Raw genomic sequence first — 19,076 nt, 5'->3', positions numbered from 1 at the left:
ACGTCATCCTACATTGTGCCCCTTTAATTTTGCTGTGAGCACCATTTTATATTGCGCAGTACAGTAGGTAAAGCTGTTGAGTACCAATCAGTGGCATGTTTTCCCTGACAGATGCACCAGGGACAATGAAATAAAATGTAACCAATTATTTGAGCAAGTACCCTTTGGATTTGAAGAACCCTTTTCTCAAATGATATAAAGAACCCTTTTCTGAGAGGATGGGCCTATATTTCCTATATCTCTGATATTGAAACAAATTCACAAATTGTACACTGTGCTTCTTCATTCATATCAGTAAAATCACCATTATTTTGCATTTGGTAGGAAATATCATATACTGTAACATTAGCCCATATCCAATTATATTGATGCCACCCTGAAATCACATTTTAAACAAAAGATGGGTTTTCTTCACTTTGGGAAAGAGCTCTCCATTTGAGGTATAGTCAAGACACTTTGTACTGTTCAACAGTTCAGAGTTCCATGCACAGCTCCTAGGTGCTGGTAGACGCAGGAATGTTCAACACTTCAAAGGACACTTTGTACTGTATTAAAGATTGTGGGCGGCTGCAAGAATTCAGATAGTTGAAAGATACATCTCTCGGATGCGCTGGGACACATCATCAGTGATGTGATTCCTGGCGATCATTGGGTGTTTCGGGTCTCTCAACATCATACACCCTCACCCAGGCGACCCGACCGGAGGTGATCAAGCTCCGGCCTGTGTCCCAGCAGCTCTTGCCCACGGATCTGCCCTCTTGATCCATAGCCACCTTGTGGCCTTCTCTGCGGCTTCAGTCGCGGCTCTGATGGCCTTCTTCTTCGCCTCCCCTGTGAGGCCGAGCACCGAGAGAACTTTGCAGAGGGAACGCCCTGCAAAACCTCGGCAGCCCACCTCCAGGGGCTCACAGATAGTTCTCCAGCCCTGCTTCCTGCACTCGTCTACCAGTTCCTGGTACTTGGCGCGTTTCCTTTCGTTTGCTTCCTCCATACGCTCTTCCCAGGGAACGGTAAGTTCCAACATGATCAGTTGCTTGGTGGATTCTGACATAATGATCATGTCGGGTCGCAGTCGCGTAGATGTTATCCTTGCAGGAAACTTAAGTTGCTTGCCTAGATCTACTTGCAGTTGCCAGTCAGCTGCAGTGGTGAGGAGACCTGACCTTGCCCGTGGTTGTTTTACAGGCTTCTCTCCCGCTCTGTGGAACTTGATGGTCTGCACCCTGCCATGGCTCTTGGTGGTGTTGATGGCTGTGGCTATGCTGTCAGCAACTGCCTTAAGGACCTGGTCGTGGCGCCAACGGTAGCGCCCTTCTCCCAGGGCTTTTGGGCAGCTGCTGAGCAGGTGCTCCAGGGATCCCCGTCCTGGACACTGGGGACAGGATGGCGTTTCTGTTTTCCCCCAGACATGAAGGTTACTTGGACTTGGTAGGACGTCATATACAGCTTGGACTAAGAACCTGATGTTATGAACGTCTGCTCTCCAGATGTTGGACCAGGTTACCTTTCGTTGCAGAACGTTCTCCCACTTAGTCCATGCACCTTGCTGGCCCATTCCCACCATCCTGCTGGTCCGCTCTTCCTCCACGCCTGCTCGCACCTCCTCCTGGATAAGACGCTGCCGTTCTTTACCCTGGGCCTTATCCGCCCTGGTTGTTGGGAAATATCCCACGCCTGCGCGCCCTGAGGCTATGGACCCCACCAAGGCTTTCTGCCTCAGCCGTGACTCTGCCACCTCCAGAGCTTTGTCTGCTCTCCATTTTCTTCCTGTTCGTACCTGGATCCCAGCAGATGCCACCTTCTCATCCCTGGACTCCCTGTACTGCAGGATTTCCCGTGTTCTGGACACCTTGAATTCTTCAGTGAGTCCACTGAACGGGAGCTGCAAGACGTTACTGCAGCCATACAGGGCAGAACTGCTCAAACTGCGGGGCAGGCCAAGCCATCTGCGCAGGAAGCTACTTATCTTCCTCTCCATGGCCTCAACCGTTGTAATGGGCACCGCATACACCAGGAGCGGCCACAGGATTCGGGGCAAGATGGAATGCTGGTAAATCCAAGCTTTGAACCGCCCCGGCAGGCCTGATGTGTCAACGCGCCTCAGCCAGTCCTCCAGCTCTTTGTTGGTTCTCTGGATTGAGGTGGAGTCTTTGAGGCTGTAGTCAAAGACCTTCCCCAGGCTCTTAACTGGCTGCTCTGAGATGGATGGGATGATGGTTCCAGCCAAAGTGAAACGGAACTTGTCCGTCACTTTTCCCCTTTTGAGCACCAGAGATCTAGATTTCACCGGCTTAAAGCTCATCCTTGCCCATACGATGAGCTTCTCTAAGCCTTGAAGGATCCATCTGCTGCCTGGGACATATATCAACCCCTTTGTGCAGAGCCAATGTTATAACGTCACTGTCACCAAAATTGTAATGGCTATAAGTAGTCAGTTATAATCAGTTACTTAAGGCTTTTGGCAATGTCATAGCAATGCTGCCTGTTGTGATGTAGTTGAGGCTTTTTCATCAATAACTAAACAGGCCCGCCGGCAGGTCTATCGGTGCAAAGAGACTACACAGTTGATCCTCTCCCTTTGTCCACAGTGTGTCTCCTGGCCCTTGGGGCTTTCTGCTGCACCTGGGTGCTTAGGGCCGTGCTTCTCTGGATCAAAGGATGGACCATGGGCATGTGGCTGCAAGCCCTTCTGGGCACCCTCCTGCTCTCCATCAGCGCTGTCCTGTGGTACCTGTTTGGCCAGCCCAGCCCATTTTCCTTGGAGTCGGTGAGGCCCAAAGAGCCCCAGGAGATGGACCAAAAGAAGAGGAACAAGGTGCTGAAGAAAGGTGGCCGAACCAGTGGATACCACACATCTTTTTTTAAGATTTACTTTTGGCCATTCATGCCTTTAATTTTGACAGGACATTGAAGAGAGTGACAGGAAATGAGACAGATTCTGAATCAAACCCGGGTCCCCGACTATTTATTTACAGGAGGGGTGGGCAATTATTTTGGCCCAAGGGCCACATTGGGTGTAGAATATTGACCGAAGGACCAGATGTTGCTGACAACTATCCCGTATCAATAATAACAAATAGTGTACACTGTCTTTGCAATTATTGCACATTATACTGACATTTTTATCGATGTAGGCTATCTACTTGGCCAATCTTATGTTTGCAAGATCCCTGTTTTAAGTTGCCATATGAAGAATATTGAGTGACCGTATGAATTTGGATTTAAAAGTTGTCTGCCTTGTAGAGGCCGCATGAATTAGCTCAGTGGGTTCGATTCCCGGCCTGGGTCCTTTGCCGGCCCTTCCCTGTCTCTCTCTCCCAACTCACCTCCTGTCACCACCTTCACTCTACTGTCATAAATAAAGTCAAAAAGACAAAAAAAGATTGACAAAAAACAATGTAAAGCACTTTGAGTGCTCAAAGGAGTGGAAAGGCACTATATAAATGCAGTCCATTTACCATTCTGTGCAGGTTTCAGTATGGACAGAGTCCCTGAGAACCTGGACGCCATCATCATTGGCAGTGGTCTGGGTGGCATGACCACGGCTGCCTGCCTGGCCAAAGCAGGGAAGAAGGTTCTAGTTCTAGAACAGCACGACCAAGCAGGAGGATGCACCCACACCTTCATCGAGAAAGGCTTTGAGTTTGATGTTGGTAAGAATAATTTTTGCTAGGATTTTGGAATTTACACCAAAGGAGTGTTGCGCCTTTAGGTTTGTAGGGTGCGTAGGTTCCGCAAAGTAATCCAACGAAGCAGCAAGACGGAACTCGCACACCACTCGCATCGGCATCAGTGGTGTGCGAGTTCCTCCTTGCTGCTTCGCTAGGATTTGGAACCACAATTTGCAAGACTTTGTATCAATCTTTTTGTGCGCTTCTGTGTGCAGGCCTTCACTACATTGGACAGCTTCATGACAAGAGCTTCTTGAAGATCACATTTGACCAGATCACTGAAGGCCAACTGGAGTTTGTGACCCTGGACCAGCACTTTGACCATATCTACATCGGGTCTGGAGAGGAACACCGGCAGTACAGCATGTACTACGGCAAGGAAAAGATGGAGGCCCACCTGAAGAAGCAGTTCCCAGAGGACACCAAGGCCATTGAAACTTTCTTCAAGGTCATGAAGGTATGATGCACAGCCGGTTTACATACAGACTCCCCACTCCCTATTTTACCCATGCCTGCAATTCACCTAGGGGTGCTGTCGAGAGATCCCAGCTCCTTCATTCTGAATGGAGTCTGCACTCCTCCGTTGGCGCCTCTAGAGTGCAATACCACCCGGGAAAGTGGCGAGTAGGAGTCTCTCGTAATACCCTTATGATTTGACCAACACTGCCCCTAGTGGTCACGGAGGGGGAAAGAACATTAGCAAAATGTTTGCTCATAAGCTGTAATTTTAAAACAAGTGACGTAATACTTGATAAAAGCCTATTAGAAAGAAAACAACGCACCCATTTCTCACTGGCATCTTAAGCCAGTGATGTAATAAGCTGTTGATTAGAACAACCCATAAGAAAGAACACAAAGCTCACTTATTTGTCACTGTATATTCTCTGTGTATTTCATAACCAGAGGGTTATCGGTTTACAGTAATTGGAGCAATGTGGGGTTAGGTGTCAAGTTGCTTAGTAACACTTAGTACAGTAACAGCCTTAACAAATCAATTTGGATGGAAGTCAATATGACCTGATCCCAAGAACAACTGCCAAAACACAACATTAGACCCAATTTATATCTGAGCAATGCAATATACTATTGAGTAAAACAACCTCTTTGCACACATGCACTTACTACTCGCTGTATATTATCAAAGACAGTAGAATAGAGTAAGGTGATTCAAGCCTGTGCATTTCATGGATCCTTACCATGTCATGTGAATGCCCCTTTAGGAGACCTGCTGTTAGGAGATCTTTGGAGGCTTTAGATTGAGAATAAAATGAGTTCCTTTGACACTGTAGATGGTGGTAGCGCACGTCTTATGCAAGCCGTCGCCAAATACCACAGAAAGAGAAGCAGAAGGAGGGGACCCCTTAGGAGACCGAACTTGAGCACACTCCTTTGCATTGGATTTGTGGAGTTTGTATCATCTTACTGTACTCTACTAAGCTTTGATTTTCTCCCTCCAGCTCACCGCCAGAAGGATCCACCTGCTGGGCATCCTGAAGCTCATCCCTCGCTGGCTGGCCCTGTTCCTGCTCAAGTCCACCCTCGCTGACCGCTACTGCCCCATCTTCCGTCTGGCCGTCACCGGCACCACCTACTGGGCCAACCACCTGACCAGCAACAAGGACCTCCAGTGTGTCTTCTCCTACCTCTTCATCGGTCAGTGGCTCTTCCAGTCAGTGTTGCCAGATTGGGCTGTTTCCCGCCCAATTGGGCTGCTTAGGATGGCCGTGTGCTGGTAAAAATGGCATTTAGCAGAAAAACCCGTCCAATTTTAGCCATAGAAACCGATGGAATTGGGCGGGAATTTGTGCTTCTAGGCGGGTTTTGAGCATTTTTTGGGCTGGAAATCATCAGCCTCATCTGGCAACCCTGCTTCCAGTACTTTACATGTTCCAAGAGGGTGTTTAAGTGACACACATACACATGGATGCATGTGTGACAGAGGTCTTCTTACACCTGTTCGTCCCCCTCGAACCTGCAACCTCGTCAACTACAACGGTCCAGCAATGGGAGGCACTGTACGATACAGCTGGACTAAAGGACCAGTCCCTCAGCCCCACGACATCAACACTCTATGAGGCTTTGGGAGGGAGGTTTACTAACATTCCACGGCAACTCGGCTAGTTAGCCTCCTTTACACACGCACGCACACACACACAAACTAGGAGTAGTTTAACGCCTTAATTGTCAAGCAAAGATGTTTCTATAGTCTTAGCTTTAGTGATATAGTCATCTCAGAACTGACATCCTGGTGCTAGTCTCCTAAACTATCGTGGAAGCCATACGATATAAGTTTAGAACCTTGTGTCATGTTGATTCCGGAAGAAGCTGCTAACGAACCGTCTGTTCCTTAGCAATCGTTTCCGTATGTCTCCCCACAGGAGTGCCACCCAGGGATGCCAGCGTTGTCCTCAATGCCCTCTTCTTCCACCACTACAAGCGTGGTGCCTACTACCCTAAAGGGGGCGCCAGTGAGGTTCCTTTCCACATCAGCAACACCATCCGCAAGTACGGTGGAGAGGTGCTGGTCAGGGCCCCGGTCACTCAAATCCTGCTGGACAGCAACGGGGCCGCTTGTGGTGAGTACTGGATGGGAGATCCATTCTGCTTATTTTATGCAGACATGATTTCATTTTTAGGAAGTTAGATTTGGAATATGAGGATGGTTAGGCTATTAAACTAGACAAACGTGGCTAGCGGGCAGAAACATTCTCACCTTGGGTGCATTTCTCGAAAGAGTAGCTATTAGCACTTAACAAAATCGGTAGTTGCCAATGGGAAATTACATTGCAACCAACAAAGTAGCTAATGTAGTTAGCAACTACGCTTTTGAGAAATGCACCCCTAACGAGCTGGTCTAGCCCTGGTCCTTGTAAGATCGCCACCAACAGGCACCAGTCCGGGCCCACCGAACACATCACAAGGATTTTCCCTTTTTGTTTTAAAGCAGTTAGACATGGGCCCTGTTATAAATTAGCTGTTATCAGTATGGCAATGGTGTCATACTGTGTATTACCAAAGGCCCTGTGCACTGTCACAAGAGTGACATGAGTACTATGATATTTTTTCAGTCACCATTACAACATTCCACGGGTGGAACGGTGTGCATTAAGGGGTGGGCTTTGGCAGGATGATGGAGGCAGCAGAATGGCTAAGGCTAACAAAAAGCAGCCATTTGATTGGTCATAGTAATGCAAGGCAATGCAGAGGTCATTAGAATTAGAACAACAACCATTTGGTACCACCCACAGGCCTCAGTTATCGGAGCTATGCCATTCCAGACTAATATCAGGGCTCTCAAGTTTTGAAGATTGTTTGGAGTGAGATTTAGATAAATAGATAAATAAATAAATAAATAAATAAATAAATGGGGGGGGGCATCGACCCATTATCACCCATCGACCTATCGACACTAGGTTTCCCTTCAACACAGCTAGTTAAAAAGTTTGATTAGACCAAATACACTATGTATTCAATATGCTTAATCCTTACCAGTGCTCGAGTTGTAAAATAGCCTATAAGCAGCTGGGGATGGTCAGAGATTGATTCTAATTATTGGTGGTTTGGGGGTTTCTCCCCCGAGAAATTTTGAAAATGTAGTTGTTGAAAGTGCAATTTTAACACAATTTGAAGAAGGAATGTATACAGTATTTTATAGGGAGGCGATTTTTGACCATTGTCATTGAGGGGGATGATTTTAGACAATGTTAATTGTGGGGGGATAGCCTAAAATAGGCTACCTGTAGGCATATGTTCTTTATTGTGCATTGACATTATCAGCCCAAAGTCCAATCACTTTTTTTAGGCATCAGACCATAATAATACCCTTTTTCATTCAATACCATGGTATCTCTAGCACTATTGGTTGCCCCTGACTTCTTTAGCCTACTTGCCCTCTCTTCTACCACTACCTCTGCATTCCTCCATTCTCTCCAGTCTGTCTAATATTTGACCACCTCCCACTCCTCTTGTCTCCACGTTCAATCATGTTTGGGAGGGATGATCATCAAACAATCAGCTGGGGTTATAGCCTAGCTAGCGTTGTTGCTCTCTTTTAACAAGCTGTCAAGGCTACATGGGCTGGAAATATTGGTACAAGGAGTAAAAACAGTAGCCTAACTACTAACCCCAACTCCGATGAAGTTGGGACGTTTGGTAAACAGTGAATAAAATCAAAATGCTATCATTTTCAAAACATTCAATCTATTCATTAGATGGAGAATAGTGAAAAGACAACATATTAAGTGTTAAAACCGAGAAAAAATATTGTTTTGGGGGACATATGTACTCATTTCTAATTTGATAAATCCAACACGTCTCAAAAGAGTTGGGACGGGGATCAGTGAAATTTAGTTAACATCCAAATAAGATAAAACAACAAAGAAGAACATTTCAAAATGAATTGTACTGACGGACAATATAGGTGTCCAGGTATAAGATCATCACAGAGAGGCTGAGTCACTCAGAATTAAAGATGCAAAGGGAATAATTACCATAGTTATTACATACATTTTTGAATTCCCTTTGATTTACCACGATTGAGTGTATATAAGACATATTTTTGTTAATAAAATCATTGTATAGGTTCATGACATCATGAAATATATATTGGCTGTAGTCTCACTCTAATTCCTGGAGTGCTAGAGCTATTGAAAATTGACCATATTAAGAATGCTTAATGCATGAAAATGACACAGGGGTTTAACATTCTCCTAAGCACCTGAGCTCACTTGAAATAGACCCAGAAGACACGGGAAACTGTCCTTTGCTTAAAGAAGTCAGCAGAAGTTGTAGAAGTCCATTCTTTTTGACAATAATAGAGCATTGCACATCCTGTGCTACAGTGAAAATGGACCATCCAACTTGTGTTAGTGCTAGCTTCAAAAGTCAGCCTCCATGATGGCATGCGGATGCAGTAGTGCATTGGTTAAGATGTTCTCACTCATCTGTAGAGTTAAATACAGTGCTGAATGGTATAAATGGGTTTTAAACAGCATGAAAAGCCACTCATGCATTATATTTTGAAGGGAGATCTTCGATTACTGCCACATAGTAAGGTCAAATTGCATTCTCTACTATGTTTTAACAGTTTGGCTCCATCATAAGGACCAGCATGTGATAAAATGGTGGGTTTTTGGTCAAGACCTGTCACACTGTAAGCACTACAGAAAGGAAAACATTGCAAAACATGACAAGGAATACACCCACCATTTAAGCTGGTGAAATCATGTCCAAGATAGGAATTAACACTGTTTTTTATATAAAATCATCTCATCGGTTAATGTATTTAACTGTTAAGTGTTGTCTTTTGTTTTGTTTTTAGTCTTCCTCGACATTTGCTGCCATTTATTGTCCCCGTCCCAACTCTTTTGAGACGTGTTGGATTTCTCAAATTAGAAATGAGTACATATGTCCCCCAAAACAATATTTTTTCTCGGTTTTAACACTTAATATGTTGTCTTTTCACTATTCTCCATCTAATGAATAGATTGAGTGTTTTGAAAATGATAGCATTTTGATTTTATTCACTATTTACCAAACGTCCCAACTTCATCGGAGTTGGGGTTTGTAATACAAGTCTCATATTTTCACCTGTATGAAGTTATCACCTGATGGTCCTGGCTCCTGCGTCTCCAGTTCGCCTACTTGCAATTGGTAAATTTTACAGTTCTCTCTGAACTCTGCTGCGCGCGCTATTGGATGAAACTCTGATCACTGCTCTGATCTGCCCGACAACCGAACAATCTATTTTCGGATTGGCTTAATAGCGTGGTAACTAGTCTGAACACAGAAGCGCTGTTACCTATTTCTGACGTATCTGTGGATAGGTTGGATGAATTAATGTGCGCCGATTGGATAAGTTATCAAAACTTCAGAGTGTGAAATACCATGTGTGGAGTGTGAGAGTGTGAACTCGCTCAGATGAGTCTGTCACACTCTCAAAGAGTGAGACTTGAGAGCCCTGCTAATATTGTCCTGTGTTGTGATTGGCTAGGTGTGTCGGTGAGGAAGGGCCAAACGGAAGTGGAGGTGAGGGCACCAATCGTGATCTCCAACTGCGGCCTCTACAACACCTTCAACAAACTCCTTCCTCCTCAGATCTCCATGAAGCACAGTGAGTGTTAATGTATCACAAAGCATATCTAACAATAGAGACCAGGCACCAAACACATATGTGAATAAATCACATGAAAGACCCTCAAGACTTACTAATGATTCCCAAAGACTCCATAATGGGAGCTATGTGTAGTAACAAAAGCCAGTGATGAAGTCCCGTTGTCATTATGAAACCACACTCCGAAGCACACAGTGCACACCACCTTAATTGTATTCATGCCTCACAAAGGAGCAGCCTAATTGGTTCCCCAAGAAAATAGATATTTCGATGCAACAGGAGTCACAGGCTAGCCAGGCCGTGCCCTCCTAGTGACGTAACAGCTTCAGCGTTGCTACCAGTCAGGTCAAGAGTAATGCAAGTACTTTCTGAGCTCCCGCCAAATCGGGAACTCCTCCCACTTTGTTGGGAAGCGAACAAGCATTAGCAAACCAAAGGAGGCTGTTTGGGAAATGTCGTTTGGGAAATGTTTATTGTTATGCTCTTAGTCAGACCAAGACTTGGAAGATATTTGAAAGTTGATGATAATCAGGCTAGTCACAGTCCTGCAACAACAGTTACTGTTATGATTAGGCCCTCCATTGTTCCAATTTGTTTTGTGGGGTATGGACTGGCTGACTGACAATCTGGCTTTCCTCGTGCAGATATCCAGAGCCGCGTGAAGGACGTGAAGCTCAGCAAAGGCTGCCTGATCCTCTTCTGTGGCTTCGATGGCACTGCTGAGGAGCTAGACATCGGCCAAACCACACACTGGCTCTTCAAGGGCAACGACACAGACAAACTGTAAGCAGACGGAGATACGTCATTCTAGATATTTTCCACTGTCCACTTTATGTCGGGTGAAAGCCCCTTTAGGAGACCTTCGGTTAGGAGACCTGAGGTTGAGAATAAATGGAGTCCCCTTAGCGCTGTAGATGGCGGTAACGCACCACAACTGGCTAACCCTAATCCAACCTAAGTGCAAAATGAATGGGCTTCAATGGAGTTTTCTACTATTATAATTTTTGTGATATTTACCTCCGCCAGGAGGTTATGTGATCGCCCGAATTTGTGTGTCTGTTCGTCACGCTGCTATTACATGGCCTGCCACAGTGTGTGTTCGTCACGCTGCTATTACATGGCCTGCCACAGGGTGCGCAAGGACCACTGAGGAGGAGCCCTGAGCAGCACCACTTACTAACTGGTGTACCTTCACGCAGCCACCTTCACGCACGCAGCCACACCGGGGCAGAGCATTGAAGTGAAATGCATTACCGCAGTCAAAATCGCTATCAAAAAGCAGCCTTAGCTACAGCCTCGCATATCGTTTAAGTTCACAATGCTGTCACAAAGCATTCATATAAAATGAAGCTCAAAGAAAGGCGCGCGCGAATTGCGTTAGTCCACGGTGATTTGCTGCTTCCCCAATCCCCGCGCACTGAAGTCATCAGCACTACAAACATTCCATAGACTATACTAGACTTCGCAACGAATGAACGCTGGAGGTGCGGTGAACAGTGATTTTCAATACGAAATAGAGAGCAGGCCCGGGTGCCGATCAACTGCCCACAGCGCTAAGATCAGCTCGCAATAACCCTCATGAACGGATTTCCATAGGCTATTTATAGGTAGGAGGAACTTCTCCAACAAGTGTAGTGTCGCGGTAGGCAATGATTCCGCTAGCTGCGACCAGTCGAGTCGACATGTCTCTCGCTAAGCAATTGCGTTTGTACCCCAACGTTTGTGTCACGATATTGAAACAGCTAGAAATGATAGAAGTGGATTTACATCTCAAAAGTTTGTTTAGCCTTACGAAATAGCCAACAATAACTGACACTCCACAACCATCCATGCACTGCCACTGGATAAGGGGATTCTTGCACATTTCATTCTGATTCAATAATTAAGTGAACGGCTCAAAGTAGTATGGGCCGCTGCACTACTGTAGAATATGTAGGCCTACTACGGGTGTTGGCCAATGAAAATTGTGCTTTTTAATTTTAATTTTGTTTTAGATGGTAGCCTAATGAAAGGCATGCTGCCAATCATCAACAATGTGACTAATATGTAGCAATGGCATTCAAGGCTTAAGTGCATTTGCAAATCACAGAAGGCATAGGCTAGCATGAACAATCACTTTGCCAATAAAACAATCAAAGGTGAACTAAACAGACCACAGCTAGAGGACATGGAAATGATAAAAGAGACAGATAGAACTATAATTTGGTTACGACTTGACGGTTCAATTACCTGAACACAAGTGCTATGTGGCCTAAATGCATGAAACCACATCATGACTCTACACCTATGTCCAAAACGAACTGAACTTCCTTGGCGGAGGTCTGCGTTCTCTGAATGCATTTCTAGTTAATCATTTTTCATTAATCATCATTTAATCATTTCATCACACTCCATAGGAACTGCAGTATGCATGCAAAGCTAACTGGCTACAATGGGACCCAATCAGGGTGAATCTTCTCCCTGTGTTCTAAGTTCTCTGGTTCTTAGTAGGAACCAGGCTACAAATTACTAGCTGGAAACGTCAGAAGTTCCTTTTGCTGTGAAGATGATCAATTCAGTGAACGAAATGTGATAGGATTGAGTTTAGCTGAATTTGAAAGAACTTGCATTGGCTGAAGTGGAATATCAACCAAATTGAAGACACAGCGTTGTGTCCATTTGCGTGTTTCAGGATGGACGAGTTCTATGGCATGAGCAAAGATGAAGCTCCTGAGAATGTTCCCAACATGTTTGTCACCTTCCCATCTGTCAAAGACACCTCATCACACATCAGGCATCCCGGTAAGTGTGTGAGTAGAATGACAAGGGCAATCGGTAGACAGACACCAACCCACTCCAAACCATCAAAATACAGACTTAGATATAGATAGAATAGAAATAGAGAAATAGAAATAGAAAGCCTTTATTGTCATTATACAAAGTATAGAGATTGTAGATTGTAGCTTCCCTACGAAGTGCACAGTCCTTTATAGATGAACATTGTCCAGTAAGTGTGAGTTCATTGTTGTAACAGCTTTGGGGAAGAAGCTGTTCTTCATCCTATTGGTTCTGGCTGACAATGCCTTGTAGCGCCTGCCAGAGGGCAACAGTGTGAAGAGATGAAAGCCAGGATGTGTGGGATCTTTAATGATACTCCTGGCTCTACTTACGCAGCGTAAGTTGTAGATGGTGGGTATGGGAGGCAGGGGGCAGCCTATGATTTTTTGCGCTGTTTTGGTCACCCTCTGCAGTCTCTTCCTGTCAGCCTCAGTGCAACTTGAGTGCCACACAGATATGTAACTGAGTTCATCCTGTGCCCACGCCACTCTGGGTTTGAACCCGCGTCCTCATAGCAAATCTCTGACATGGGAGACAGGCACACTAACAAGTGAACTAAAATCCCATTTGTGTTTGGCGTGGGGAGGGAGCTTTGCTAACGTGCTACACGTACTGTACTACTGAAGACTGCTAGTTAGCATGTGTTACACATACTATCTCACTCATACCCCCTCTAGTATTATCTAACTCTAACTCTACCTAAATTCACCTGTTCAGGTAAGTCATGCATGACCATCGTGACCATGGTGAACTACGAGTGGTTTGAGGAGTGGAAGGACGGGACCGTGAGGAAGAGGGGAGACGATTACGAGCAGTACAAGATGAGATTCGCCACCCACATGTTTGACTGGGTCTGCGAGTACTTCCCCAAGCTCAGAGAGAAGGTAACTACGTACTAAGGCACGGATGGAGAAAGGCGGGAATGTAATTCTAAAGGGGGGCAACCGCCATTCCGACATAGCGCCATTCTGACATAGCGCCATTCCGACAGTATTTGATTGTCATTCCGAGCCATTTCAAGTCATTTTAACATTGTTGCAAGTACGTAAAGGCGCGTGAACAACGTTCTAACTCAATTGACATTTGCAACAATGTTGCAACATGAGCGGAAGTGGAGAGAGTGACAGCGCAATTACAGGATTACTGTATAATTTAGTGTCTAGTTTTGTCACGGTCCAAATGCCCTTACAGGTAGGGTCTGAAAACAGTTCCTGCAAGCTGGAAAAATGTTTTTTGCAATAAAAAGTCAATGTCGGAATGGCGGTATGCCGGAATGGCGCTATGTAACCATTCTAAACGTGATGTCTCCTGTAGTTCTCTTATCAGTCGAATTTCGTTCGACTACTCTCTCTATGGGAGGTCCTCATCGTAGAAAGCGTAGAAAGTCTCTCTCATTCTCCTTCAGAGGTCCGGGGACATATACAGTACATGTCCTATTGTTTTGTATGTTTTACATTACAGCGATAAGATATTGATCTGTTTGAGTTGTTGTGTTTGAATTGTTGTTTTTCTGCCCTTCAGCGAGTCTTCATGGAGGTGTCCAGCCCTCTCTCCAACAAGCACTACCTGGCTTCGCACACAGGCGCCACATACGGCGTTGAGCACGACCTCAAGCGCTTCGACCCCATCTTAATGGCAAACAACCGATGTGACACGCCCATCAAAAACCTTTACCTCTCAGGTAAGATACACACAAGATTAGATACACGCCCATCAAAAATCTCGACCTCTCAGGTCAGGGGCAGGGCTCGGCTGGCTGGCCCGGGGCATTTTCCAGTGGTCACCTCCAAATTTTGGGGTGGTCTCCAAGAAAACCCAACTTGTGGGGAAAGAATGCCCTAAATGCCAGCCAGGCTGGAGAGTGTGTGATTTCCATTTATGGTCTTTGGGTCTTTCTTTTTGTTTTGTTTATTGTCTTCTTTCAATGTTTCTTATCGATTCTTCCTTTGTCTGTTTTCCAGGTCAGGATGTGTTCAGCTGCGGCATTGCGGGGGTCCTGCACGGTGGCCTGATCTGTGCCTCTACAGTGTTGAACCAAATCCTCTACGTTGATCTCTTGATGCTCAAGAACAAACTGAAAGGCAGCAACATTATCCAAACTGTTAGAAAAATGTTTCTGTGATTTAGTGTCCCACCCCTGTCCCCTTGTCCCATAATTTGTATGGATACAGTTGTTACTATGTACTGTATACCTGTGCTCCCCCCAAAAAAGGCACTGAATGGAGAACGCATTGTATATTTTACACCATATTTTTATCTGCAAAACTCCAATCCCTGCACCCTGTTTCTCGAAAGCAGTTAGCAACTCAGTAGGTTGCCTATGGGAAATTGCATGGCAACCAAGTAAGTTGCTTAGCAACGACACTGTCGAGAAATGCACCCCAGAAATGCACGACTGTTTGTCCTTTACGGTGCTTGAATGTGCTGATTTGTATATAACGCATAGTTTTATTTTAATTTATTGTTCATTGTACTGCATGTATCACAGATATTATGGGAAGAATTCTATTTTTGTGTCTCACAAAAGCTTGACATATACATACTAAATAAACACTCATGTATTTTGATTAAAACATCAGCGTACAGTATTGTGTTTTTGTGTTTTTACATACAAGGATGAAGACACTTTATTGAATATTTAATCCTAATACTTAAAATTGTGCATGTTGGGCGGGGGGGTAGGGGGGGTCATGTTTCTCACAGAAAACAGACAAGGGTTAAAGATGCATTGTTTACCGACAGTCATTCAGTTCTTAAGCCAAAGGTAGCTTCTTTGTGCTGATAAGCTCGCCAGCGGGCCTGTTCACTCTTTGCTTAAAAGCCTCATTACGCCATAACTACTCATTAGACATAATTACCCATAACACAATTGCTATGACATCCGAGACCCAAGACATGCTCAGAGAGAGTAGAGAGAGAGAGGTTCCATTGGCCCATTGTTTCCAGGTTCTATTATTGCAAGGGGGAGGGGGGGGGGAATCCCCCTTTAGGCAGACCTAAGGACTGTTCTATTCAATGCTAGGAGCATTATGACACGCCCCTTTAGTCAGACCGGAACCTGGTCATGTTAGGTGCCCATAGCAACCTATTACATTGGCATATCTCTATATACTTAAAGAATCTCTGACGTGCTCATGACAATTGTCATGACAGTAAGGCTGTGCAAAGGGGTTATTGAAGTTGCTTCAGTTGGTATTTTTTATACCTATATATTTTTTGGACATTTGTGTTATGCATGTGCATCATAAACTAATCCTATTTCCAACTAGAAAGGCACTCAGAGAGTGCAGACCTCCACCAAGGAAATGGTTTGATCGAGCATTGCACTATGTTGCACCCTAAGTTTTTCTGCCTTGTTTTTGTGGAGTTAGAAACTGGAATGTCAAAATTCGCCCTATTCTGCAATGGTGAAGAATCGTTTTTAAAAAAAAAACTGGATCCGGATCCGGATTGTGATCTGGATCGCCACCAAAAATGTAATCACTTGTTCCTTTTGTCATTTCCAATAGCTCCACAGAATTTAATCAAAATCCGTTCATAACTTTCTGAGTTATCCTGCGATAACATAACCTCCTTGGCGGAAGTAGTAATGGCTACATAGACCTCTAACATAACATTACCAAACAAAACAACCTCTACAGCATTCCGTTAAGGATTAACACATAGCCTTAACCTTTGCCTGGCATTTGCAACATGTGAAAGGGGTGAAAAACACCTAAAAGAGGCAAGATAATTATCAGAAGGTCAAACTTCAGGCCAGGTCATTACACAGGGCTAATCAGTGAGGTCATCGCTATGATTGTGTTACTGTAAATAGGTCAGATAATCAAAGATTCAAGATTAAAAAGTTCAAAGATCCATGCACAGCTTCTAGGTGCTGGTAAAGGCAGGAGTGTTCAGTACTTCAAAAGAAAGAATTTTACTGCACACTTTCTTGACTTTCGATCTGAGCGAACCTGATGACACACAGAGGCGAAACGCGTTGTTCGCTCTCTTTCTTTTGAAGTATTCAAGATTCGAAATTCAAAAAAGAAGGCTAAGTTATCAAGGTTTCAAACATTGGGGTTCAGACATCGGGGCTGTGCTGGCTCAGGTCTTAGAGGAGCCGTTCAGCAACCAGAAGGTTGCAGGTTTGAGCACCGCTCTGCCTGACTCCATGGATGTGTCCTTGAGCATGCATGATACTAACTAAACCCCAAGTTGCTCCTGGTGGCAGGGTGGTATCCTGCTTGGTAGCCACTGCCACCGGTGTGTGAATGGGTGAATGTGAAGCATACAGTCGGTCCCCCTACAATGCACACCCTTTACCGAGGTAATGCCACGTCATCCACCTCGGTACGTACCGGGCCTAGCTGCAGTGTACCCAAACAACCGCCGGGTGGCACTTGGGAGCGCTCGCTATACGCTTTACCACGTGGTAGTCTCTCTCTCTCTCTCTCTCTCTCTCTCTCTCTGGCCTACAGCTTACCTATTGCAGCGCTCCCGTGTGAGCTTGGACGTCCAAAATGTTTATTACCATATGGAATATTTTACGATGCTGACGGCATATTAATATACAAGTGAGGAGTTCGTTGACAGTTTCCAATTCCCCTCATGTGGCGCACAGTGCTCCGCATGTAGCAGGATCGATAATGATGGTCAGGGCGCACAGCAGTGCTTGGGTTGCTATGTTTTTTTTCCCTGGAATACTGTCGCCGATTAGATAGAAATATTCCTGTTATGAACCCGAGTTTAGTAGGCTAGATATCGCGCAGTGAACGAGGCAGCCTGCAAACAGTTTGAAGCGCAAGGTGGCTGTAACAAGTTAGAAAGTAGCCGAACTCTTTTGCTTGGTAACCTTTTTAAATTATGAGCGTTCCACGAACTATCTTTCTTTGCGCACGCTATAAAATGGCAATAAACATGTTATTTTAAACTACTGGTTAACTATTTATGCTTTCTAATGTTGGTAAAAGCCGTATAATAAGCGGATAATGTATTGTCCCACACGTGACTATCGGAAAATATTTCCCTTCGAAGCGTAATAACACCCCTCCGCCTTCGGCGTCGGGGGTGTTATTCGCCTCGTCGGGAAAATATTTTCCTATAGTCACGTGTGGACAATACATTATCCCTTACATATTCACCAGCACGCACCGATTCAGCGGATAGCCTAACAACATGCCTATAAATTGTGTGAGAACACCTCCAGGAAGTAGGAAGAGTCATAAAAAGAATAGCCTAAATAATGTAATGAATTTTCTTTAAAAAAAAAAAAAAAAAAAATGATGATCGGATGAATTGCATTAGGCTAATGTGCAAGCTCTGACAAAATGCAAATTGAGTGTAGCCAGAAGCCATACCGATTATCGCATGGCAAGATTTGAAACGTCTAATATTGCAACTTCAGACTTGTTGTCTGGCTGTGGATAGCCTACTTTTTTCGTTTGGTAAAAATTACTGAGAGTGCAATACACCTCACCGCAGTAGGCCTAACCTAACAGCGCTTCGTTTGAGCGTGTAAGCGTTGGCTATTTATCACACATCGCCAACAGCTGGGGCGATAACCTAATCTACACTTCCCTAATGAATTTAATGTTGTCACATTGCCACAATTAGCAAGCGACTGATATTGCTGTTTTCGTGCTCAAATTAAGTGTAACCAACTGTCGGGTTAGGTCGCAGGTGAGAAAGTGCGCATTTTTCCAGAGACACCTCTCCTTGTTACCAAATACCCTGGAGAGTACTGTAGCCTACACCACAAATAGGCCTACGCCATAATATTTATTAACTAACAGAAATCTAAAAGAGTCCCGGGGCACCCCAAATCTATACAAGTCCGAAATTCCAAATTTCATTGGAGATCCCCCCCACAGTCATCCGTTCCGAAGGAGGCGGAGGAGCGGTGGCCAGATGTCCATCCATTGCGAGGCTGGGGAGACAGGAAGAGCTTGGTGACAGTAGGCTTGATTCCATAGGCAGTCCAAATGACACTCACTTCCATAATTAAGTAGGCTACGCAGGTAATCGCTGCACTTATTCCACGTGATTTACAACACTGCACTCGCTAGTCTAGGTTAAACGTTAGGGGTGAAGTTGCACAGCACTCGCACACGGCACGGCTCACTGCAAACAATGTGTGCTGCGATTCACCTGGGTAGGCCAGCGGTGTTAAAAGTGAGTCCAAGTACAACTGGGTTTGGAGAGAGAGAGAGAGGGGAAATATATGCTGGGAAATATATACACTGTCATCTCATAATCATGGAGTTCCTCGTGCGATTTCATCTGGGTCAGTCAGAAATGCACCTTGCGCACCGGGAAGTGTGTTTTTTCAAACAAGAAAACTGGTTCATCATATGCATGGCTTAAACTGACTTTAATGTTTGCCAACGTGCTATAGTTTTCCTCTCATAATAGCACCTGGCGACTGTGACCACAGTTAGATGACCTCGCGCGCGTAAACCCATTAAAATATCGCCTAGCCTTCTGTGGCTATT

The 19,076-nt window shown here is 44.9% G+C and overlaps 1 protein-coding gene across 1 annotated transcript; it reads left to right on the top strand.

Moving 5' to 3' along the window:
• Positions 1 to 2,671: 2,671 nt before the first annotated feature.
• On the top strand, positions 2,672 to 15,127 carry LOC134467463 (inactive all-trans-retinol 13,14-reductase-like). Its single transcript, XM_063221337.1, has 11 exons — positions 2,672 to 2,828; positions 3,471 to 3,653; positions 3,887 to 4,128; positions 5,129 to 5,324; positions 6,050 to 6,247; positions 9,664 to 9,783; positions 10,428 to 10,566; positions 12,455 to 12,564; positions 13,318 to 13,484; positions 14,122 to 14,281; positions 14,562 to 15,127. The coding sequence occupies exons 1-11, from the start codon at positions 2,672 to 2,674 to the stop codon at positions 14,720 to 14,722; spliced, it is 1,833 nt and encodes a 610-aa protein (XP_063077407.1). The 3' UTR covers positions 14,723 to 15,127.
• Positions 15,128 to 19,076: the final 3,949 nt, after the last annotated feature.

This window comes from Engraulis encrasicolus, chromosome 17 (assembly GCF_034702125.1).
Source record: "Engraulis encrasicolus isolate BLACKSEA-1 chromosome 17, IST_EnEncr_1.0, whole genome shotgun sequence".
Lineage (NCBI taxonomy): Eukaryota > Metazoa > Chordata > Actinopteri > Clupeiformes > Engraulidae > Engraulis > Engraulis encrasicolus.
Note: the sequence above shows the minus strand (reverse complement) of the source record. Positions and strands in the feature narration are given on the sequence as shown.

Excerpts from the sequence above, each read along its gene's own strand:
- LOC134467463 (XM_063221337.1), top strand. The coding sequence starts at position 2,672 with ATGTGGCTGCAAGCCCTTCTGGGCACCCTCCTGCTCTCCATCAGCGCT. Across the intron at positions 5,325-6,049 it reads CTTCTCCTACCTCTTCATCG|GAGTGCCACCCAGGGATGCC; the intron begins GTCAGTGGCTCT and ends GTCTCCCCACAG. Across the intron at positions 14,282-14,561 it reads CAAAAACCTTTACCTCTCAG|GTCAGGATGTGTTCAGCTGC; the intron begins GTAAGATACACA and ends TCTGTTTTCCAG.